Genomic DNA, 24,144 nt, shown 5'->3' with positions numbered 1-24,144 from the left:
ATGACAAAATTAAAAAGGCAAATGGGACGGTGGGTAGAAAGGCAAGGAGGCTTCTGGGTCAGACACGAGTGGTCGTGAGAGAACAGGGGAATGTTTCGAGGAGATGGGGTCCACCTGTCAGACGTTGGGATAGACCTCTTTAATAACGACTTGCAGGAGGGACTGGAGAAAGTGATTGCTTCAGTGTGAAGGGCTGCAGTGGAGGAACAAGGGTGACTTTGTCACCCTTGTTTGTGGAGGAAACCCGAGCCCAAACTGTGTTTGTTGATAGGCATTGTTAAAAGGACATTGGTGGGGGGGGGAATCCCATGTAGCTGGGGGTGCTGCTACACGGGGCGGCAAACGAGCAAGGGGCTAAGCTCAAGGCTGGAGCTTACGCTCACTGGGATGAGGCGGGGTAAGCAAAGGGGGGAAATTATTCCTTATGCCTTACTGCTGGGATGTGGTGGTTGAGGCGGATAAGGATGAAGATATGGATCAACGTGGGGGGGTATGTTTTTTATATATATATATATATATATATATATATGTTAAATGGATAATGTTGTTGTGTCCGTTGGTCCTCGACGGCTTCACCCGTTTGCCTCACCTTGTTCACGGCTCCTCCCGCTTACCTTAGGAAAATGGCTACCGCTGCATCTGCAAGCCACACTCTCCGGCATCCCCGGCACGGCTATGGTGCTGCCTCCCGCCATGTTCCTCCCAAGGGCCTTCAAAGGTGCGTGCGTGCACTACCCTCATCTTTATTCCAGCATTGGTGCGAACCTCGGGGGCATCCCCCTCAAGTGATGTCATGCCATCTGGATATATAGCCTGTACTTGATTGCTAGCTCACCGAGTTTGCAAAGGATTGGATTCTTCCGGTCTAAGCTACTCTGCCGCTTCCGTGCTGCCGCTGGAAGCTCTCTCTCTCTGCCCTTCGGGGTATTGACTAACCTGGGTACCCGCTCCTTGGGGGCCCTTTGCTTTATTTCAGGTACCTTACAGGGATCAGGTACTCGCTCCTCGAGGGCCTGCTCTCCCTGCCTCGGTGCCAGTACCATCTACTTCATCCTGGTGGAATTGCATACCTACAGCTACCATCTAGTGAGTAATCTAACTCTCAGTCTGTCTCATCCACAGCATTGTCTTGCTGGGAAACCTACACCGGAATTCCCCTATACCAATGGGGTGAGAAGGGCCCCTTCTGCAGAGGGTCCCGAGACTGCTACATCCCGACTACCTCACTACTGCTACCTCTGGTGGTATACATCAAGCTGTATAATAAAAAATCTAATTCTGTGTTTGTGCATCCTGAATCTAGCCCAGTACTGTGGCTCCCCACGGGGCTCCTCCCCGTGGGCATGGTCATCTGCCACAGTACAAAAGAATCCACCTAAACACCACTTAACCATAACAGATTGCTAACTGCAGGGATTCGGCTCAGCTCACTGCATTGCAGCCCATTCCAGGCCTGGCCCAGCGAATCTCCGAACAGCAGAATGCGCTTGAGAATTTGACTGCTGCATTCAACCAGCTACATGCACAGATGAACTTACCCACCATCTCAGGTAAAGAAGTTACATCGCCAGAAGTGACAGTCAAGACTATTGTACCTCTATCTGCTCCAACACGCTTCTCGGGGGAAGTTTGGAGATGTAGATGTTTTATTAACCAGTGTTGCATGCACTTTTCCCTGCAACCTAGCCATTTTCCCACAGCTTATGCCAAGACCACCTATATCATGTCTTATCTGGATGGAAGAGCACTGGCTTGGGCCTCTTCACTGTGGGAGCGTGAGGATCCTATTCTACGGGATCTCGATGGATTCCTTGAGCTGTTCAAATCAGGTTTTGATGACCCTGCCCAGTATACCATTGCAAGATCTTCATTGGTTCACCTGAAGCAAGGTACTAAACCTTTAGCAGACTTCGCTATCGAAGTCAAGACTCTGGCGTCTGAATTACACTGGGACCCTATATGTCTGAGGACCCTCTTCTTTGAAGGACTGAACTCTCGTTTGAAAGACGAGCTCGCTGCTCGTGAAATGCCTGAGACCTTGGCTGAACTGGTGAAGTTGGCAACAAGGATTGATCGCCGACTTCGTGACAAGGTTCAAGAGACAAAGACTTCCAGAAGATCCTTTCAGGGTGAAGCTCGAGTTAAGTCCACACCCAGGTCTGTTCCCTCGGGTCCAGTTGCTGGCGAAGAAGAACCAATGCAATTAGGCCACAGCCATTTGACATCAAAAGAGAGAAGAACACGGAAGAAATTAGGGCTGTGCATGTATTGTGGACAAGCTGGCCATGCTGTTCAAACATGCCCTATATGTCCGGGAAACTGGCAGATCTAAGTCCTGTGGGAGGACTCTTCTTAGGTCTTACTGAACCCTCTCCTCCGCTCTCTCTTCCTGTATCCTTGATCTACAGACCCTTAGAGTTTCAGACTCTTGCCCTAGTGGACTCAGGGGCAGGAGGTAATTTTATTCTACAACGATTAGTGGAGCACTTGCGGATTCTCACTACCACCATGATGTCTCCACTACTCCTATCTTCAATTCATGGAGAGCCCTTACCGGGTGAAGTAACCCAGCTCACTGAACCAGTATGTCTACCAACCGGTGCTCTCCATTCTGAAACATTTCCTTCATTGTTTAAGAGAAGGCCATGCACCCTATAGTAATGGGGCTACCGTGGCTGCAGCAGCATATGCCTCAATTCAATTGGGCCACTCTGGAACTTTCACATTGGGGTCCAGATTGCCATGGTAAATGCCTGATGGAGGTCGCTCCTATACCCTGCATGCCAACTACCCCATTGATGCCGGGGTTGCTGCCTCAATATGCATTGTTTCAGGATGTCTTTTCTAAAGAAGCTGCAGACGTACTACCACCACACAGACACTATGACTGCGCCATCAATCTGAAGCCTAACAATGAACTACCCAAGGAACGGGTTTATCCTCTCTCTGTGGTAGAGAATAAAGCCATGTCCGAATATATTCAGGAGAATCTCCAAAAAGGCTTCATAAGACCCTCCAAGTCTCCTGCAGGCGCAGGCTTCTTCTTTGTGGGGAAGAAGGACGGAACGTTGCATCCATGTATAGATTACAGGGGTCTCAACAAGATAACTGTGAAAGATCGTTACCCTTTACCACTCATCTCAGAGCTATTTGACAGACTACAGGGAGCCAAGATATTCTCCAAGCTTGATCTTAAGGGAGCCAACAACTTAGTTCGCATCCGCGCTGGCGATGAATGGAAGACAGCCTTCAACACCTGGGACGGTCATTTTGAATATGTAGTGATGCCCTTTGGCCTGTGCAACGCCCTAGCTGTCTTCCAAAATTTAATGAACGACATTTTACGGGATGTCCTTTACAAAAGTGTCATTGTATACTTAGATGACATCTTGATATTCTCACAAGACGTGACCACTCATCTGGAGGATGTCAGAAGAGTGCTGCAAAGACTCCGCAAGAATCATCTATACGCCAAGTTGTCTAAGTGTGAGTTTCACAAGGAATCAGTGCCTTTCCTGGGGTACATTGTTTCCAACCAAGGTTTCCAGATGGACCCACAGAAGCTGGAGAACATTAAGAAATGGACACAACCCACTAGTCTAAAGGCACTAAGACGTTTCCTAGGTTTCACCAACTATTACAGAACTTTCATCAAGAACTACTCCTCACTCACTGTTCCGCTTACAGCCATGACGAAGAAAGGTGCCAATGTTGCCAATTGGTCTACGGAGGCAGTTAACAGCATTCCAGAAACTAAAAGACGCCTTCTCGAGCAAGCCATGCCTCTGACACCCGGATCCAACTAAGCCCTTCATCGTTGAGGTCGATGCCTCAGACTTGGCATAGGGGCCGTGCTAAGCCAGGCAGGTGATTCCAAGGCATTACACCCATGCTCATTTTTCTCCCTTCGTTTCTCACGAGCAGAGAAGAACTATGGAACAGGAGATAAAGAGCTCATGGCAATAAAGATGACATTCGAGGAGTGGCGCCCTTGTATCGAAGGAGCAGAACATCAGATCAGTCTTTACAGACCATAAAAATCTGAAGTACCTCCGCCACACACAGCACCTAAACCATAGGCAAGCGAGATGGTATCTGTTTTTCAACAGATTTGACTTTGTGCTGAAATACAGCCCTGGAGATAAGAGCATCAGAGCAGATGCTCTATCTCGCTCATTCCTCTCTGAGGACATCCCAGATGAACCGCAACATATCATCAACCAGGATAGAGTTATCTTGGCAGCTACTCACTCAGTACCTGTGGGTAAAACTATTGTATCCAAGAACCTAAGAAAAAAGCTGCTAGCATGGGTTCACGACTCCAAACTGGCTGGACACCCTGGTCAACGCAGAACTCTGTCTAAACTGCAAATGTTTTACTGATGGCCCACCATGAAGGAAGACACATTCTCCTACACTGCTTCATGCGCTAATTGTGCCAGACAGAAGACGCCATCCGGTCGTTCTTGGGGTCTACTCCAACCCTTGCCAGTACCAGACGAGCCATGGACACACATTGCTACAGACTTTGTGGTAGATTTACCACTCTCAGGAGGAAACAACACGATCTGGGTAACTGTAGATCAGTTCTCAAAGATGGCTCACTTCGTGGCTCTCCCTGGCTTACCCACAGCCATGGAGCTTGCTAAGCTCTTCATCACACACATCTTCCGCCTACACGGCATGCCTAAGCACATAGTCTCCGATCAAGGAGCCCAATTCACAGCTAAGTTCTGGAAGGCATTGTGCAAGAAGTTTGATATCTCTTTCGACTTCACCTCAGCATACCATCCACAGTCTAATGGACAAACAGAAAGAATGAATAGAACACTCAAGCAGTTCATTCGTGCCTACATGGGCACTCGCCAGAATGATTGGGCTGAACTGTTACCCTGAGCTGAATTCACCATCAACTCTCATCCAGCAACAATCCACTGGATCAACACCATTCGAAGTGGTCTACGGATGACTACCATTACCACCACTACCACTTCCTCTGTCAGTGTCGTCTCCGGCATCTCAACCTACTGCCAAAGATATTCAGCAACTATGAACTCAGACCAAAGAGATGCTTCTTAAAACAGGACAATGAGCAAAGAAAGGATACGATGTTCATCACCGCAAGGCTCCAGATTTCCAGCCTGGTGACAAAGTCTGGCTTTCCACAAAGCACTTAAGACTTAAACTACCTTCAACTCGCTTTGCTCCACGCTTCGTTGGACCCTTTCCCATTCTCTGACGATTAGGCAATCTCTCTTATAGTCTGAAGCTACCACCAGCATTGAAGATTCATAATGCGTTCCATGTCTCACTATTGAAGCCATTGATCTTTAGTGAGTTCTCTACCTACACCTATAGATGCAGAAGAAGACATCGAATACAAGGTAAACGCAATCCTTGCCATAAGAAAAAGAGGCAGAGTATGGGAATAACTCCTGTCATGGGAGGGTTATAGACCTGAAGATAACTCTTGGGAACCTTTGGCTAATATCATGGATAAAGAGATGCTTCATCAATTCCACAGAATGCATCCTCAGAAACCAAGACCAGGTAGGAAGTCTGGAGGGCCCTTTGAAGGGGGGTACTGTTGCGTCCATCGGTCCTCGATGGCTTCACCTCGTTTGCCTCACCTTGTTCACGGCTCCTCCCACTTACCTTGGGAAAATGGCTACCGCCGCATCTGCAAGCCGCCCTCTCCAGCGTCCCTGGAATGGCTATGGTGCTGCCTCCCGCCATGTTCCTCCCAAGGGCCTATGAGGGTGCGCACGTGCGCACGCTACCCTCGTCTTTATTCCAGCATTGGCGCGAACCTTGGGGGCGTCCCCCTCAAGTGACGTCACGCCATCCGTGATGTCACGCCATCAAGCCTGTACTTGATTGCTAGCTCACCGAGTTAGCAAAGGATTGGATTCTTCCGGTCTAAGCTACTCTGCTGCTTCCATGCTGCCGCTGGAAGCTCTCTCTCTGCCCTTCGGGGTATTGACTAACCTGGGTACCCACTCCTTGGGGGCCCTCTGCTTTATTTCAGGTGCCTTACAGGGATCAGGTACTTGCTCCTCGAGGGCCTGCTCTCCCTGCCTCGGTGCCAGTACCATCTACTTCATCCTGGTGGAATCGCATACTTACAGCTACCATTTAGTGAGTAATCTAACTCTCAGTCTGTCTCATCCACAGCATTGTCTTGCTGGGAAACCTACACCGGAATTCCCCTATACCAACGGGGTGAGAAGGGTCCCCTCTGCCAAGGGTCCCAAGACTGCTACATCCAGACTACCTCATTACTGCCACCTCTGGTGGTATACATCAAGCTGTTTAATAAAAGATCTAATTCTGTGTTTGTGCATCCTGAGTCTCGTGGGCATGGTCATCTGCCACAGTACCCAAGAATCCACCCAAACACCGCTTAACCATAAAAAATGTATTGTACGGGCTCGGATTAATTAATAAACTGCAACCTTTTATAATGCCAAAAGTTGTTGTTGTCTTTGTTGAGGAGTGAGGGAGAGAGCCAAGTGCAGATCTTGACTCCCTGAGTTAAATTGTTAAGAAAAGGGGAAACCATAACCAGAGGAAGGGAGGATGGGAAAAGGATGCTCCTACTTTGCAAAAGGTTTCCAACAGACATGGCAAAATCCACTTTGTTTTCTTTACTTCACCCAGGTCTCAGTCCTAGAGACCCAAGGGTCCTTCCTTAGAAAAATAAACTCTGGAGCAGCAAAAAGATGTGCTGTCCCCAGCAGGATTAACTAGGAAAATCAATAGGTTAAGATGGTGCCTAGGTTTATGTACTCTGAAAGCTCAAACTTCCACACGAGGGAGCCAAATCCCACATTAATGCTGATCTGTTCCTCCTATGAAGATAAAAACATTCCTCTTAGTAGGAACTCACAAGCTTCTCTGTACATGACTATATTAAAACTCCAATTAAATTCATAGGACAGGATTAACCCTATTTTAGTTGTAGGAATGATAACGAACATATGTCTTTTTAAAATAAAAAATAAGGGTCTTTCCCTCCAAATCATGGCATACCTGACATCTCTTTGTAACACCACTGGCTTTTAGATCCAAGCAAAGCACTCCAAGGTGCCAATCTAAAAAGAGTTCACAAACTTCAAATGCATTCAAACCATCACATAAGAAAAACCTACCCATGCAATCTGGAGAGAGTCTTTCTCATCCAGGAGCTGATTAATGAACATTTGGTGGAAAAATGGCAAACCGTCATCTGGCCAGTCAGCTTCAAATATGATAGAGATTTAGCCCGTGATCATTTTGTGGCCCGGTAAGGGAACAGCTGACTCCAGGTCCACCGGAGCCAGCGAGACAGTCCTGGATTATCACAGCTCTTGTTTCAAAGCATTCTGGGAGGTTTTTTTTTTAGTAGGAAAAACGTTGAAAAATAACTTTCTAAAACAAAAACAAGACTTATTCACCTATCTCTTAGGGCCCGCAAGCTTATAGTAAACACAGTAATAATTTTCAATAACAATAAGGGAGGCATAGCATTGACTGTAGCCTCCTTAATAACTGAAAATACATTCTTAATGTGAAATAGAAAATAAGTCTTTCCAATCTTTCCCTCAATAAAGCAGTCTCTCAGGTGTTTTGTTTTGATTTTTATTTTTTTTTTGCATAGTCTTGATTACCAATGTTATTTTTTCCAGGCTAGCATGTGCTGTGGTATTTAGCAACCATTTAACGGTGGTGTGCTATTCCTTTATTGATACTTCGTCGATGGGAAAGCTTTTAATACATTCTATATTTACGCATGTAAGATATTCAAAAACAATGCAGAAAAATCATGTCACTCAGCCTGCATCCAGTTTCTTAAATCAGATTAAAATGGCATTTCCAAACACAAATTGCTGTGAAAGATGTAAGAAAATTAACACAGATTTTTTTTTTTTAATTTTTTGACATAGGTCTTCCGACTGACCAATCAGAACTCTTCAGCACTGTGAAAGCCCCTCTTCCTGCGGGAGGCGTGGTAGTGCCGGGGCAGTGAAACGACAGCACTGCTCGCGTCCTAGCTAAAGGGCCAGCAATGACTGGAAGTCGGAGCTTGCTTGTCTTGAGCTGCTGCCTTCTGCTAGATGCAGTCTGGCCCTCAGCTGGTAAGAGCGAGAAATGCTTTAATCCTTTTTTTTTTTACATCTTCTCTAGGAGGGTTTTCATTCTCCCCCTCTCTCTCCAAAGTAGGGGTTGCTTTTATTGGTGTATTGAGCTTCGATCAACTCTCTGTTGAAAGCTTAAAAGATTTTCTTTGGTTTTAGTATTAGTATGTTGTAATAGCTTCAGTAATATAAATGAGCTTGCACTCTTCCCTATTTATTCCTTTTCAGCACCATTCGTTACGAAAAGTTGTGGGGTTTGTTTGGTTTTTTTTTAAATTACGAAAGTTATCCTGCATTTATTAAGGGGGTCCTACGTGAATGGCAGTTTCGCTAACCTGTTGCTCTGAATTTTTATTTTTTTTTCCCCCTTTTGGAGGCTATTGAACTAAGGTTACACATGATTTGCCGTAGTATTCATTTTGTTCTGAGGAATGGCTTTTTTATTTTCTAGTATTAATTCTCAGAGCATGCACATAAGAAGAAAACTGCCTTGTTAATACGTTGCCTGATGGAACAGATAGAGCCCTGCCTTATGATCTCTCTGTGGTTTCCGTTGAGGTGATTGAAACTTGAGCTGCAAACATTGGTTAGCTTAGAGTGAATTTCTCAGCATTTTCTTTAGCAGCTTCACACAAGGGTCCTTCTGCCTTCTGAAATAATTGCATTGAAAACAGTAAAAGCTAAGTAACTCTTCCCCCCCACTAACTCAAATGCATTTTTATTTTTGGGAGCAAAACATGAAGCAGCAGTGGAACCAAAGCTGGATTAATTTATGCTTGATATGTGAGCTTTGTCATTTGATTCATTAAGGTTGTCCTTGGGTACCCTTAATGCAGTTTATTCATTTACCCTAGCTTGGTATTTTGCTTCGTTTATCTAAGCAGCTGCAAATCTAGAGGCCTTTTGAAATCACTTATACAGCCAATATATGGTGGAGCCTGCAAATCCAGTCTTCATAGGTGACAGAGAGGTCTGGCTTTCAGGGTAAACCAAATATGCTGCTACTTCTGTTTTGTTTTTGGGTTGTGTGTTGGTTTTGTTTTCTTTTTTTGTGACATGTTTTAGACCAGATATATATTTGCAAATATCTCATGCATATGGAGTATCCTGAAAGCCAGACTTGTTTGACACCTGAGGACTAGTTTTGCACAGCCCTTTTATATATGTGCTTGGTCTGATGTCCTTTGTCCAGCAGAGAAAAATTACTGTGCTTGACTAATGGACATTTTTGACCTTTTCTGCTTTAAAAAAAAAAAAAGTTGATTTACTGCTGCATGTCAGGTGTACAAACGTTTTATGGGGGAGAGGACCCATATTCAAGCTATGGTGGTGACGCTACTATAAAAAGAGGACAAAGCGGTTACTTGAAGGCCCTTGATAGACTATCTACCAAGAATATTTATGAAATGCATTTGGAACCAAGACCTTAATTTGTTTTTCTTTGTCTATTTACAAAAGAGTTGTGTAGGCTTTGGTCTAGAACTGACCATTGCTTCTAATCTCTTCTCTCTATATAAACGTGACTCCCTTCTGACTCCACTAGTGGTGTATTATTCATTAAAATGTATGACTTTCAACAATGGGAGGCTCAAAGGGGGGGAGGGGTTGTGCAGGAGTTAGTGAGTGAAAGGTAAGGGGTTTGGAGGATGTATATAAGATGCTTCCATGAGGTATTGAAGAGGAATAAGGAGGTAGGACATGAAGCCAGAAGGGCTCTGGCTTATCTTTGCAAACACTCTCGTGTAAGGGCACAGGCCTAACCTACGAGGTACCATTTCTTGTCTGGGGATGTTTGCCCATAAATGAGACAAAAGAAGTTTCCTGTTCTTCAGTGAGGCATAAGGCAAGGGAGAGTCTGTATTGTGGACGTGAGAGGGAAAAATCTTTAAGACTACTTGAGACCTGAGAAAAATTGTTTTAAACTTCTAGAATTGTCAAAGAAAAAACAAAACTATGCTTTATTTTACCTAAATTTGTGGCCTGTTTTAACTTGTTTCTGCACTTTACTGGGCTTTAATTTGAGGGACTCTAAATTCTGTTGTGACTTAGAAGAATGCTCTGGGTGTAGACTATTTTTAGTTTGAACTATGAATTCCCCTTGAGCCTTAAAGCAGAAGCTATCCTCCATTGGATTATTCCTGATCCAGGTCTGCAGTCAGTACTTCCCAACTCTGCTGCCCCAGGTAACCTCTCTGTGAATTGCCCATAGTTGTCTGGTGTCTGTGCAAATGTGATCACACTATGGTGACACAGGCCCAGGCTACAATATGTGGAGAGCATTGTCCCCTTCCTTCCAGTAGCACAGCCATGGTTTTTCCTCAGGTCTGGGATGCATCATTGGACTGATGCGCCCCTTCCTTCCTCCCTCCCTGGCAGTGTAGTGATGTAGGCTCAGGACACCATTGTGGGGAGGCCATGCCCCCAAAACAGATTCCAGCCCCAGTCCCTTTTCTGAAATCCTACCTCCCATTCAAAATGGGTCCCTGGACTTCCCTCTCTCTCTCTCTCTCTCCCCAGCCTCTCCTGCCCTACTGTTGCTGTCATTTGATATTGTGCTGGCTGAGCTATGACACTTCCTTTGCCCCATGGAGATTTATTCTGCTCCTGGGAGAATAAGACTTTGTCAGGTCGATCCAGTATCGTCCGCTCGAGGATTGCCCGTCTGTAACGTGCTCGTAGCACACAATTCGGGCGCGCAAGGCAATTCGGCGATACAGTCTCCAGTTTCACGCGTCCGTATCGCTTCTGAAAACAGACGCATAACCCTTTCCGCACCCGGCATGTAAATGAACGAAAAAGCTGTATAATGAAGGAATTAGCTATTCCCCTGCGATACTGTAACGGGCGCTGATATTATCTCCTCCGTAACCCCGCTGTTTCTGCCGCGGCCTTAACCTGCTAGTTTACCCGCCTCCCCCTAGTAGGAGTTAGTGTAGTGTAGGGTAAAAACATTGCTGACGGGACCAGGGCAAAAAAAAAAACAAACGAAAAAGTAGCAAGGCTCGGGCCTGCTATGGTAAGTTTAAAAAGTGTAAAAAAACAAAAAACCTGTGTGTTATATAAAAAAATAAAACAATTTTAAATACCTGTCGGAGGGCCGTGGGTCCCGGTGGGCGGCGGGCAGCCATCAGCGGCATCCGGTAGTCCCTTCTCCCTTCCTCCCTCCCCTGCCTGGATGAGCGCCAAAATCGCACGGGCGGGTCGGCGGCGGCGGGGGGGGGGGCGGCAGCAGGATCCGGGAGCGGCGGGGGGGCGGCAGCGGGGTCCAGGGGGGCAGCGGCAGCGGGGTCCGGGGGGGCAGCGGGGCCCGGGGGTGGCAGCGAGATCCGGGGAGCCAGCAGCGGCAGCATGTTCGATCGGGCAGGCAGCTAGGTGGCAAAGTAAAGATGGCCGCCTGCACGGGAAAATCGTGCAATTGGCCGCTGAAGACGTGACGTCACGACGTGTGACGTCACGTCTTCAGCGGCCAATTGCACGATTTTCCCGTGCAGGCGGCCATCTTTACTTTGCCACCTAGCTGCCTGCCCGATCGAACATGCTGCCGCTGCTGGCTCCCCGGATCTCGCTGCCACCCCCGGACCCCGCTGCCGCCTACCCGCCGCTCCCGGATCCTGCTGCCGCCCCCCCCCCCCGCTGCCGACCCGCCCGTGCGATTTTGGCGCCCATCCAGGCAGGGGGGGGGGGGAGGGAGGGGGGAGGGACTACCGGATGCCGCTGATGGCTGCCCGCCGCCCACCGGGACCCACGGCCCTCCGACAGGTATTTAAAATTGTTTTATTTTTTTATATAACACACAGGTTTTTACTTTTTTACACTTCCTGGTGCCTGTCATTTCAAATGTCATTTGAAATGACAGGTACCAGCGCACCCAGGTTACTGTATAGGCGCTGTTACAGCGCCTATACAGTAAAATGGGTTGCGCGGGCATAACCCTTCCCTAACGCTTCACAGCCGCGGCATGCATTTGCATGCGATTAGAGGAGAGTATCGGGGAGTTAGTGAAGAGAACTGTGCGTGCGGGGAGGAAGGGTGCGCCTGACACTACCTCACTGTTTTTACCGCGGCCTTACTGGATCGACCTGTGTGTTAGGGTAAGGGGGTATATGGGATTGAGGGGGGGGTGCATATATTACATATTGAATAAATGGATGATGTTTTAGCAAGAACATAAGAAATTGCCATGCTGGGTCAGACCAAGGGTCCATCAAGCCCAGCATCCTGTTTCCAACAGAGGCCAAACCAGGCCACAAGAACCTGGCAAGTACCCAAACACTAAGAAGATCCTATGCTACTGATGCAATTGATAGCAGTGGCTATTCCCTAAATAAACTTAATAGTAGTTAATGGACTTCTCCTGCAAGAACTTATCCAAACCTTTTTTGAACCCAGCTACACTAACTGCACTAACCACATCCTCTTTTCAGAGCTTAATTGTGCGTGGAGTGTGAGAATTTTCTCAAATTAGTCTTAAATGTGCTACTTGCTAACTTCATGGAATGCCCCCTAGTCCTTCTATTATCGGAAAGAGTAAATAACTGATTCACATTAACCTGTTCTAGACCTCTCATGATTTTAAACACCTCTATCATATCCCCCCTCAGCTGTCTCTTCTCCAAGCTGAACAGCCCTAACCTCTTCAGCCTTTCCTCATAGGGGAGCTGTTCCATTCCCTTTATCATTTTGGTTGTCCTTCTCTGTACCTTCTCCATTGCAACTATATCTTTTGAGATGCGGCGACCAGAATTGTACACAGTATTCAAGGTGCAGTCTCACCATGGAGCGATACAGAGGCATTATGATATTTTCCATTTTATTAACCATTCCCTTGCTAATAATTCCTAACATCCTGTTTGCTTTTGACTGCTGTAGCACACTGAGCTGACTATTTCAGAGTATTATCCACTATGATGCCTAGGAGGGGCAGGGCTAAACACTTGCCAGTTTTTTGGTGGGGGTGTTCTGGGGTGGATTGTACTATCAGGTCTTTGGGCATGCTTCAGTGGACCAGCCAGGCACTCATATGGCTGCTGTTGGCCACTGTGACCCCATGCCTGCGGAGCCACTGTGACCAGCACCAGCCCCTCAGCAGCTCTTCTTACATGGTGGGAGCTTCCATCAAGGCTCTGCGTTCACTCCTGCCTCCTCATTTCCCCGCAGTGACTTTGTGCGCCCGTTTCCCTCAGATTCCCATCACGAATATCACTGCGGTGACAGGGAAACGCACCTGCCCTGCCTCTGCCAGTGGGAGAATAACCAGCAGACCATCTGCAGTTGGCTGAACGCCTTCTGCTTTCCTCTGCCGTCAACCCCCTTCGTGCTTGGGCCGTGGCATTTAAGTAATTAAATTAAAAAAAAAAATAATTCAAATATTTTTTTAAAAGGCTTTGCCCCTTTCCAGCCTGCCTCTTTGCTCACCAAAGGACGCACCTACTCCCGAAACAACATCAATAAGCAACCCACCCGCTCCCTATTCTCCTGAGGCCCTACCTGTTTCTCACTGATCACCTATGTAAATAACGAAAACAAACCTTTTGTACAGGTGGCTACTGCCACTTATGCATTCAAAAGGGGGAGAAGAGTGAGTGTGTTAGAAAGAGAGGAGAAAGTATGTGGTTCCCATCTCCTCCACCTAATCCACCACTATTTTGGGGTGACTGGCATATCTGAGACTTTTTTTTTTTATTTTAGATTCACCCTTTGATTTTTATAGAATGGAGGAAACTGTTTGTTTGAGGGGGCAGGTGGGGCAATGTATGCACACTTCCTCCTGTTTCAGTCATGACTCTCATGTGTTCACACTCACACACCCATGCATGCTCATGTTCACAAACAGGCTAGCTCACGTTCCTCTCATTCTCCCGCATACGCATGTCCCCCTCACATAGACTCCCTCTCTCCACATTCATTATCCATACCCACCCGTGGCAGCATCCTCAGCCTTGGTGGGGGGGCCCCTGCGGTTGATGGGACTCCTGCTTCTGCCAGTGCAGTCTAATCAGAGGACTACCCCCTTCTGCCCACACACAAAGCATGCTTTCTGAGCATAAATATGATTTATGTGCACAACTTTTTCTTTGCCAAATGCACTTTTCTGCACTTAAATCATATTTTATGTAAGTTGCGGGTGGGGAGTGCAAGTCTGAAGGTTGACCTAGGGCAACAAATACTCTTGCACCAGCCCTGCCTCCACTCTCCTCTCCTCCCCTGAGTTTAAAATGTGTTCTCAGCACAGACTGAGTAACTCTTATTTGTGCATGCATTTTTCAGTTGCTGCATTTTTTTTAATCCCAGTGTATTAACATACTGTTTAGCTTACTGCATTGGGAGTTAAAGAAAATTAACTTGTGCCGAATTTCAGCGCACTGTTCTACTTCAGTGAAACTTTAATTCACAGTTTGCATGAGCACATGAGTGGCAACATACAAACGTGAGGGCGGAAAGACTATACAGCCTGTCTAACCCAGGGGTGGGCAAACAACCTGCCCTCCCCCCCTCAATTTGCTCCGTTAGATCCAGCACTGCCCGCACATTCGATGCCTCCACCCATGGCCTGACATCGCAGGCATTTTGACTTCAACCTGGATGTCGGCAGCCCATAGAGGGAGCAGTGGGGCAGCATCGCCCAGCCGTGTAGAGGCCCATGCGGCCGCCGGTAGACCCCATCCCACCAGCGGCAAAGAAAGGAAGGAGCTAGCCTCTTCAGTTAGCCCGGCGGTGCAAAAGCTGCAAATCTGCATCGCTGATAGTAGTCTGTGCAGGTCCTGTGGTATTAAAAGCTCGTAAGGGCAACACTCTGTACTGCTATCGCAAAAACATGAGATCAGCATGGAGGAAGTGCTACCACCATGATTTTTCAATACCGCATGGCCTGCAGAGCAGCTTCAATGATGAATCTGCTCCTCCCCGTCATGCAGGGACAGCGGCATTGGGGGAGCAAGAGAGGCTGGGGGTGGTGGTGTGTTGGTTTGGCAGGCTTGCTATATGTTTGAGTGACTTTTTGCAGGGTTTGTGTTACTTTTACAAAGTTCCTGGTAATTGAGTCACTGTGTCACTGTAACTGAAGTGATAACATAATTTGAAAGTTTTTTTCCTATGGCAAGTAGTAATGGGAAAAAATTCCAGTTCAACCCAGCCAGTCACTTCAGAGATTACCTTTAACCAATGTAGTATGAATATCTTTTAGTGGTCCACATTCAAACAGTTAAACACATTTAGAAGTTAGCTAGCTAAATAAAAATTTGACCACCTATCAGGCTAAATTCTAGCCAGATAACTATGTCCACCTAGAATTTGGCCAGATAAGTGAGGGGAGGTCCCGAGGCTTTCCTACGTTAAATGATTTCCCAGCATTTCTTTGACGTCCTCCTCTGCTGGCTATGTAGTGCTGTTCTTGGGGCAGGCTAAACAGAACAGCCCTCTTCCCAACTTGTTAACCCTGAGTGCTGGATGCTGGCTTTTGCAGACCAGTCATTCACAGAAGAGGGCACAGGGGTTTTGCTGTATTTTTATATTTGCCTCGGCTGCAGCAGCTTGCAGGGTTGAAAACCTCTTTTGGGCAGGCCCAAAACTCATCGCTCAGATCCAGAATGCAGCTCTGGCCATATTGTAAGGCTCCAACACCCAAGCTCATGGTGGCAGGACCCTGGTTTATAGTAGCTTGCTACATATAGAACACACAGACCCTTGCCACATACTGAATAAGAAATAGAAATATGCAGGAGAAGCCTACCATTTGCCCGGCAAACCAAAAATTCTGCAAGATCATGGGGAGGATAACCTATTCCTGGAGGTAGCAGCTGCAAGGATTCCCCTCCCTTCCCAGCACATGGTAAACCTACCTGGGAAGCCTATCATCTGCCAGGCAAACCAGAGGCTCTGTGGGGAGGTCGCTCTGCGGACAGTTTGAAGGACAGCCTGTTCCTGGAGATAGCAACTGCAAGGCCCTGCGCCGCCCAGAAGAATAAGAGCCAGCAAATAGCGGTGTGCAGCTGTCCCCAGTGTTCCTAGGCCGTGCGCTAAAGGGGCATGTCCCTTTTGTAGATTTTTTTTTTATGATTTTGCTACAGGGGGGGGGGGGGGGTGAAAGGAAGGGAAATCCCATCCAACTCCTGTGATACCAGCACTTGCAAGAGGACCCATGGACCTTTCATGTTAGAAGACCTCATACACAACTGCAAAAAATAACTGAGTAATGGGAGTGAGGATACTCCTTGAGTCTGGTACCTCAAATTTGCCTGCCGATGCCATCTAAATCAGTAGGAAGCATTGAACCAGCTGTATCATCACTTGGACTTGAATTAGCTGGGCCCATTACTGTACTGAGATTGAGTATTTCACATTTGGAAGCCATTTTGTCATTAAATGATATTAGTAAATCTTTAATCCATACGGTTCAGTGGTAGCTGTCCCTGTCGTTCCTTGCTTTTCTGGATACCTAGAGCTTAGAACTTCATTGGCTGGACAACTGGATATTTGGAGGATTGTCAAAATCGATACATTCACTGATTTTATTAGTTATCTTTTCAGTGGGAACAGCTGCTAAGCTGTCTAATTTAGATGTCTGAGTGGAAATGCTTGAAACTCAATAGTCTCTTAGCCAGGGGACTATAACATCCTGTCAGACCTAAATATCTTCATTGCAAAATATACAGCCAGCTATAGTGAAAAATAATTTGAATTTGCATTATCAATTTGAGCTGTAGAAAATAAACTTGAATTTTGAATTTTCATAGATCTAGATGGTGTTCTGGGGTTGAGCTCTTTAAGCAATGTTAAGTACTTCAGTTTATGCCTGATTAGGTAACTAATTTGATAACTTTTTTTGTTTGTTTTAAGAGTTCTGGGGTGTAGTGAGGGAGCCTCAGATGTTTGCTCTCACATCTAGTCCTGATTTTTCACAGTTCTGCAGGATGACTCTTACATCTAGGTCCACTTTGGGTTTTTTTTCTTCTGGAAACAGAATTTGTATTTCAGCAATATTTTTAAATATAAAGAAGTACAAACTTTTGAGCACAGAAAGGTATATTCCCTGATGTTTCAAGGGAGACACAAGCAAAAGAAGTCCTATTTTTCAGTTGAAACAAGTGCTTCATCTAGGACCAACTCTTTAGAAGAAAAAAAAAATTCCCCTGGAAATGTTTGATAACCTATCAGGGAAATAAGTATACCTTTCTGGATCCAGTACATTTACAAACTTTTACTGCTGATAGCCTCCCCCTTAATTACATCACTGAGACATCAGTTTTCTATTAGTTTATTCTCCTTATATAAGTTTCACTCCCCATGTAATGTGGACTTCTTGAAAAGATTGTACAGTTTTTGTTTCTTATATGCCTTAATTTTTGAGTAATAAAATATACACTATACAAAAAAAGTAATGCAAATAAAAACAATTTTTTTTTGTTCTGTAGGAATATACATTTTTATTTTTTTTTTTTTTATACTGACATTCATGGGTACATCATCTGTTTACAAAGAACTAAGTAAAATACAGAGAACAGGGCATAGGGAACAGGGTGCAAATAACTAGAGAGATATATAGATATATATAAACTAATAAGGATAAAGGAGTAATAGAGGCAGTAATAAGATAACAATAAACATAACGATAACATAATAGGAGATGGTTAGGTACAACAGAAAGGGGAGAAAATATATATAGAAACATAGAAATGACGGCAGAAGAAGACCAAATGGCCCATCCAGTCTGCCCTGCAAGCTTCCCTCATTTCTTCTCCCATACTTATCTGTTTCTCTTAGCTCTTGGTTCTAATTCCCTTCCACCCCCGCCATTAATGTAGAGAGCGGTGATGGAGCTGCATCCAAGTGAAATATCTAGCTTGATTAGTTAGAGGTAGTAGGGGTAGTAACCGCCGCAATAAGCAAGCTACACCCATGCTTATTTGTTTTTACCCAGATTGTTATACAGCCCTTATTGGTTGTTTATCTTCTCCCCTGCCGTTGAAGCAGGGAGCTATGCTGGATATGCGTGAGGTATCAGTTTTTTTTCTTCTCCCCTGCCGTTGAAGCAGAGAGCTATGCTGGAAATTTGTGATGTATCAGTCTTTCTCCCATGCCGTTGAAGCAGAGAGCCATGCTGGATATGCGTCGAGAGTGAAGTATCAGGTACATTTGGTTTGGGGTAGTAACCGCCTTAACAAGCCAGCTACTCCCCGCTTTGTGAGTGCGAACCCTTTTTTCTTCTCCCCTGCCGTTTAAGCAGAGAGCTCTGCTGGATGTGTGAAGTAACAGTTTTTCTTTTCCCCTGCTGTTGAAGCAGAGAACTATGCTGGATATGCATTGAAAGTGAAGTATAAGAATGGAGTGATCAAGCTAGTTGAAAGGCATCAGGAATAGAGGAAGGTGGAGGTAGTAATTTGGATATTTGGTTTGGGGTAGTAACCGCCGTAACAAGCCAGCTACTCCCGTCTTTGTGAGTGCAAATCCTTTTTTCCACATTTCCTCTTGCTGTTGAAGCTTAGTGATGTTGGAGTCACAGTAACCATGTGTATGTTTATTGAATAAGGGTATTGTCTCCAGGCAGTAGCCATCATTCTGGCGAGTCACCCACTCTTCATTGGCGGCCTCTTGACTTTATGGATCCACAGTGTTTATCCCACGCCCCTTTGAAGTCCTTCACAGTTCTGGTCTTCACCACTTCCTCCGGAAGGGCATTCCAGGCATCCACCACCCTCTCCGTGAAGAAATACTTCCTGACATTGGTTCTGAATCTTCCTCCCTGGAGCTTCAAATCGTGACCCCTGGTTCTGCTGATTTTTTTTCTTATGGTAAAGGTTTGTTGTTGCCTTTGGATCATTAAAACCTTTCAAGTATCTGAAAGTCTGTATCATATCACCTCTGCTCCTCCTTTCCTCCAGGGTGTACATATTTAGATTCTTCAATCTCTCCTCGTACGTCATGCGATGAAGATCCTCCACCTTCCTGGTCGCCCTTCTCTGTACCGCTTCCATCTTGTCTTTGTCTTTTTGTAGATACGGTCTCCAGAACTGAACACAGTACTCCAGGTGAGGCCTCACCAAGGACCTGTACAAGGGAATAATCACTTCCCTTTTCTTACTCGATATTCCTCTCTCTATGCAGCCCAGCATTCTTCTGGCTTTGCTATCGCCTTGTCGCATTGTTTCGCAGACTTCATATCATTAGACACTATCACCCCAAGGTCCCTCTCCTGCTCCGTGCATGTCAGCCTTCCCCCCCCCCCCCCCCCCCCCCATCGAATACAGTTCATTCGGATTTCCGCTCCCCATATGCATGACTTTGCACTTCTTGGCATTGAATCTCAGCTGCCATATCTTCGACCACTCTTCCAGTTTCCTTAGATCCCGTCTCATTCTCTCCACTCCTTCCGGCGTGTCCACTCTGTTGCAGATCTTAGTGTCATCCGCAAAAAGACAAACCTTACCTTCTATCCCGTCCGCAATGTCGCTCACAAAGATATTGAACAGGACCGGTCCCAACACCGATCCTTGCGGTACACCACTTAAAACCGCTCTCTCTTCAGAGAAGGTTCCGTTTACCATCACACATTGTCTTCTGTCCGTCAACCAATTTGCAATCCAGGTCACCACCTTGTCACTCACTCCCAAGCTTCTCGTTTTATTCACCAGTCTCCTGTGCGGAACCGTATCAAAAGCTTTGCTGAAATCAAAGTATATGACATCGAGCGCTCTTCCTTGGTCCAATTCCTTGGTTACCCAGTCAAAAAAGTCAATCAGATTTGTCTGACAGGATCTTCCCCTGGTGAATCCATGTTGCCTCTGGTCCATCAATTCTCCGGACTGTAGATAGTTCACTATTCTCTCTTTCAGCAGAGACTCCATTACTTTTCCCACCACAGAAGTGAGGCTAACCGGCCTGTAGTTGCCAGCCTCCTCCCTGTTCCCACTCTTGTGAAGCGGGACCACCACCGCTCTTCTCCAGTCTCTCGGCACCACTCCCGTTTCTAGGGATCTATTGAACAGGTCACACAGCGGACCCGCCAGAACATCTCTGAGCTCCCTCAATATCCTTGGATGAATCCCATCAGGCCCCATGGCTTTGTCCACTTTCAGGTTCTTTAGCTCTTCCCACACATTTTCTACTGTAAAAGGATTTTCATCTATTCCACTTCCCTCCAGTTTCTTGTTGTGTAGAGATGGTCCTTCTCCAGGGGGGGGGGGGGGGGAAGAGAGAGGTGGAAGACTTATGCTGGGAAGGCCTGCTTAAAGAGCCAGATCTTTAGCTTTTTTCTAAATTTGTACTGGCAGGGCTCAGAGCGAAGTTCCGAGGGGAGAGCATTCCAGCGGGAAGGACCAGCCACAGAAAGGGCTTGCTCCCTGGTGGAGGTGAGGTGGGCATTCTTGAGGGATGGGGGGTGTAGGGTAGCTTTGAGGGAAGTTCTAGTGGGGCGGTTGTGAATGGTGAAGCACAGGGGATCTTCAAGCCAGTTGGAGTTGTGGTGGTATAGTGCTTTATGGATAATAGTAAGAGTTTTTTGTACAAGATACATGAGGGAATAGGGAGCCAGTGAAGATCTTTAAGGACAGGGGTTATGTGATCAGATGTATTCTACAGCCTGCTACCCCCCACCCCCTTTCTCTGGGTAGGGACCTGCACTACTAAAACTTTCCTTTATCTATGGGACATGAAAAGCCCAGGAAAGGACACATGTTTGTTTCAGAATCAGACCTCCTTTTTTTTTTTCCCCCCAAGACATTTCAGATTTACCACTTAAATAAAACACCTTATGCTAGGTAAGAAATGTATATTACAATCCTTACACAGCAAGTACTTATGACCACAGCTTAGATATTGTAAGTGAACTCAAGGATTCTGAGCTGCTGCTCTTGAATTACTTAGGATGTTAACTAAAATCTAGCTAACTAGCCCCATAGCGTCTAGAAAATTTCCATCACTCAACCATTGTAGAACTTGGCTTGCAGAACCTGGAGGAGATGCAGCTCTGTCTGTACTGTTCTTCCGAATCCTGAAGCTAGGCTGTAGGGAGGGGCAGGGAGCAATGGCTTGAGTATAGTCTTCAGGTCTTAATGGTCGTCATCATCCACCACAGTCTTCCTCTCAAGCCCCTCTCCTGCTGTTTTTAAAAGCCAGGACATGCATATGTAGGAGCCCATATATAATAAACAAGAGCACAAGCTGTCTTCATTTCGGACTGCTGACCCCACTCTCTTGGCTCTTGTGATCTCCAGCCAGTGTCATCTGGTCTTGACATCTTGACTATGGGTTGTGACCTGATAAACCCATCTTATTGGATTGGTGTTTCTGGTCTCCAGGCAGATTTGGACTCTGCTGCAGGTCTGAACTGTTCTTGAACATGCATCTGGCTTGTTTGTCTCAAGACCTCTTTTCCTTCTGTTTAAAAAAAAAAAAAAAAAATTGTTCTCTCAGAGGGGCCATATTAAACAAGCAAATCAGATAATTGTCACCCATTGCTATTCTGGCCAAAGTTTGTTTCTGCTGAAATACAGGTGTGTATCCATCTTGTGAAGTCTGTCTGTATTGTTGCAGAGTAGTATGTCTGGTATCTCCCTACAGTTCTGCTGTCCTCACCATTCCCCCTCCCCTTTCTGTTTCCTGCAGATAGGAGGAGGAGGAGGAAGGGGTTTTTCTTTGCTTTGCAGTGTACTCTGCTAATCCAGGCTCTCATCCAGTTCCTTGCATGCTACCAGGATGGGGGCTGGAGTAAAAAGCAGAGGGCTGATCTCTGCTGCCTGAGTTTTTGGGTACTGGACAGTAGTTGCACGGCTTTTACCAATGGGCAGAGCCTTGTGTGCTTATGCCCCTTGGTAAAAGCAGCCTTGCTGAAGATGCCCCCTCAGGCTTGACACCTGGGGCAGCTGCCCTCCCTGTAGTCCCAGTTTTGTGCTTCTCAAGGGTCAATTTGGTATGCTTTGGGGAGCTGTTGGTATGAGATTAGGTTCTACATGAGCAGTTTTGATTGCCTGATGAGATGTACTACATGTTGCTTCTGCTTTTATCTCTGAATGAGGCTGTAGAAGCAAGAGGCCTTTTATATCCTTGTATGATGCTGCTGCATTTCTTTTTTTGTTACTGGTTATGTTATGCCTGATGTTAAAGGTCTCTTGATGGTTATTGGCTGCTTTGTATCTGGAAATGTAGTAGATAAAAATTAAATTATGCAGAGAACATACTGAAAAGCAATTTATGGCTAGAACTTTTGAAAGCCATGTAATTCTGAGGATGCATAGGAGCTTGCTTAGTGGCTCTCACAACAGTGCGCTGGATACTTGGTTGCTAACTGCAGAAACCAAATGATGAAAAGGGCTCTTAGAATGTACTGTGTTGAAAGGAAGCAATTGATCTTCTCCCCAATACCCTCACTCGTTTGTACTTGTCTGCACTGAAATTTAATCTTCTATTTAGTAGTTTGGCACCAAAATACAAAGTGGTGCGCATAAGAGGGAAGAATCCAAACTATAGGTGCATGATACTGGATTCCATATTGAGTCGCTACCCAGGAAAAATATACCTTAGATTCCTTGTAGACTGTGTTTTTTAAAGGGTCCATCAAGCGAGGCATCCTGTTTCCAACAGTGGCCAATCCAAGTGACAAGTACCTGGCATGTAAACATTTAAATAGAGCTCAAACTTCTATTCCTTACTGATTGATAGTTTATGGATTTTTCTTCTAGGAACTTATCCAAACATTCTTTAAACCCAGCTATACTAACTGCCATAACCACAGCCTCTGGCAATTAATTTCAGAGCTTAGCTATACACTGAGGGGCGGATTTTAAGAGCCCTGCTCGCCTAAATCCGGGCGGATTTAGGCGAGCAGGGCCCTGCGCGCTGGTGCGCCTATTTTACATAGGCCTACCGGCGCGCGCAGAGTCCCGGGACTCGCGTAAGTCCCGGGGTTTTCAGAGGGGGGCGTGTCGGGGGCGGGCCCGATCCACGGGGTGTGCCGGGGGCGTGGCCGCGCCCTCTGGACCCGCCCCCAGGTCGCGTCCCGGCGCGCTAGTGGCCCGCTGGCGCGCGGGGATTTACGTCTCCCTCTGGGAGGCGTAAACCCCCCCCCCTTACCTTTGTCGGGATTTACGACAGGGCCGGGCGGGTGGGTTAAGTAGAGGAAGGGAGGGGAAGGTGAGGGGAGGGCGTTAAAGAATTCCCTCCGAGGCCGCTCTGATTTCGGAGCGGCCTCGGAGGGAACGGAGGTAGGCTGCGCGGCTCGGCGCGCGCCGGCTATACAGAATCGGTAGCCTTGCGCGCGCCGATCCAGGATTTTAGCGGCTACGCGCGTATCTACTAAAATCCAGCGTACTTTTGTTGGCGCCTGATGCGCCAACAAAAGTACGCCAAATCGCGCTTTCTGAAAATCTACCCCTGAGTGATTTTATTTGACTTCATTTTAAATGAGCTACTTGCTAACAGTAATAGGGGGCTTTCTATGAAGTTATCTGGGAGTAAATTTACATTAACCTGTTAAAGTCCTTTCATGATTTTGTAGACCTCTTATATCCCCCCATCAGTTGTCTCTTCTCCAAACTGAACAGCCCTAACTTTAGCCATTCTTCATAGGGCAGCCATTCCATGCCCCTTATTTTGGTCTCCCTTCTCTGCACTTTTTTCCAGTGCAAATATATATAGATATAGAGACCAGAAGCTCACACAGTATTCGAGGTGCAGTCTCACCATGGAGTGATAGAGGCATTATGATATCAGTTTTATTTGCTGTTACCTTCCTAATAATTCCTGTTAGCTTTTTTGACCACCACAGCTCATGGAGCTATTTCACTGTATTATCCACTATGATGCCTAGATCTTTCCTGGGTGGTAACTCCTAGGATAGAACCTAACATTGTGCAACTACAGCAACAGTATATTTTTCCCTATATGTATTGCCGACACCTTGCATTTGTCAAAGGACCTATTCAGATAGGAATAGAAAGCAAAACTGATAATATAGATGTCAGGGCAACCACACCTTCAATATTGCATTCAGTTCTGTGCACTCCATCTCAAAGATCTAGTGGAACTAGAAAAGATA

General features: G+C 46.2%; 1 protein-coding gene and 1 long non-coding RNA gene across 2 annotated transcripts in view; one reads left to right on the top strand and one right to left on the bottom strand.

The window, feature by feature from the left end:
- Positions 1–7,264, bottom strand: part of LOC115088742 — a 63,931-nt gene extending 56,667 nt beyond the window's left edge. The window contains exon 1 of the long non-coding RNA XR_003855848.1: positions 7,152–7,264. This is a non-coding gene — a long non-coding RNA (uncharacterized LOC115088742). The remainder of the gene's footprint in view (positions 1–7,151) is intronic.
- Positions 7,265–7,967: 703 nt separating this feature from the next.
- Positions 7,968–24,144, top strand: part of CST7 (cystatin F) — an 87,733-nt gene continuing 71,556 nt past the window's right edge. The window contains exon 1 of the mRNA XM_029594507.1: positions 7,968–8,117. Coding sequence (XP_029450367.1) covers positions 8,048–8,117 — 70 coding nt within the window. The 5' untranslated portion in view covers positions 7,968–8,047. The remainder of the gene's footprint in view (positions 8,118–24,144) is intronic.

This window comes from Rhinatrema bivittatum, chromosome 3 (assembly GCF_901001135.1).
Source record: "Rhinatrema bivittatum chromosome 3, aRhiBiv1.1, whole genome shotgun sequence".
NCBI classification, from domain to species: Eukaryota; Metazoa; Chordata; class Amphibia; order Gymnophiona; family Rhinatrematidae; genus Rhinatrema; species Rhinatrema bivittatum.
This window is presented reverse-complemented; position numbering and strand designations above follow the sequence as displayed.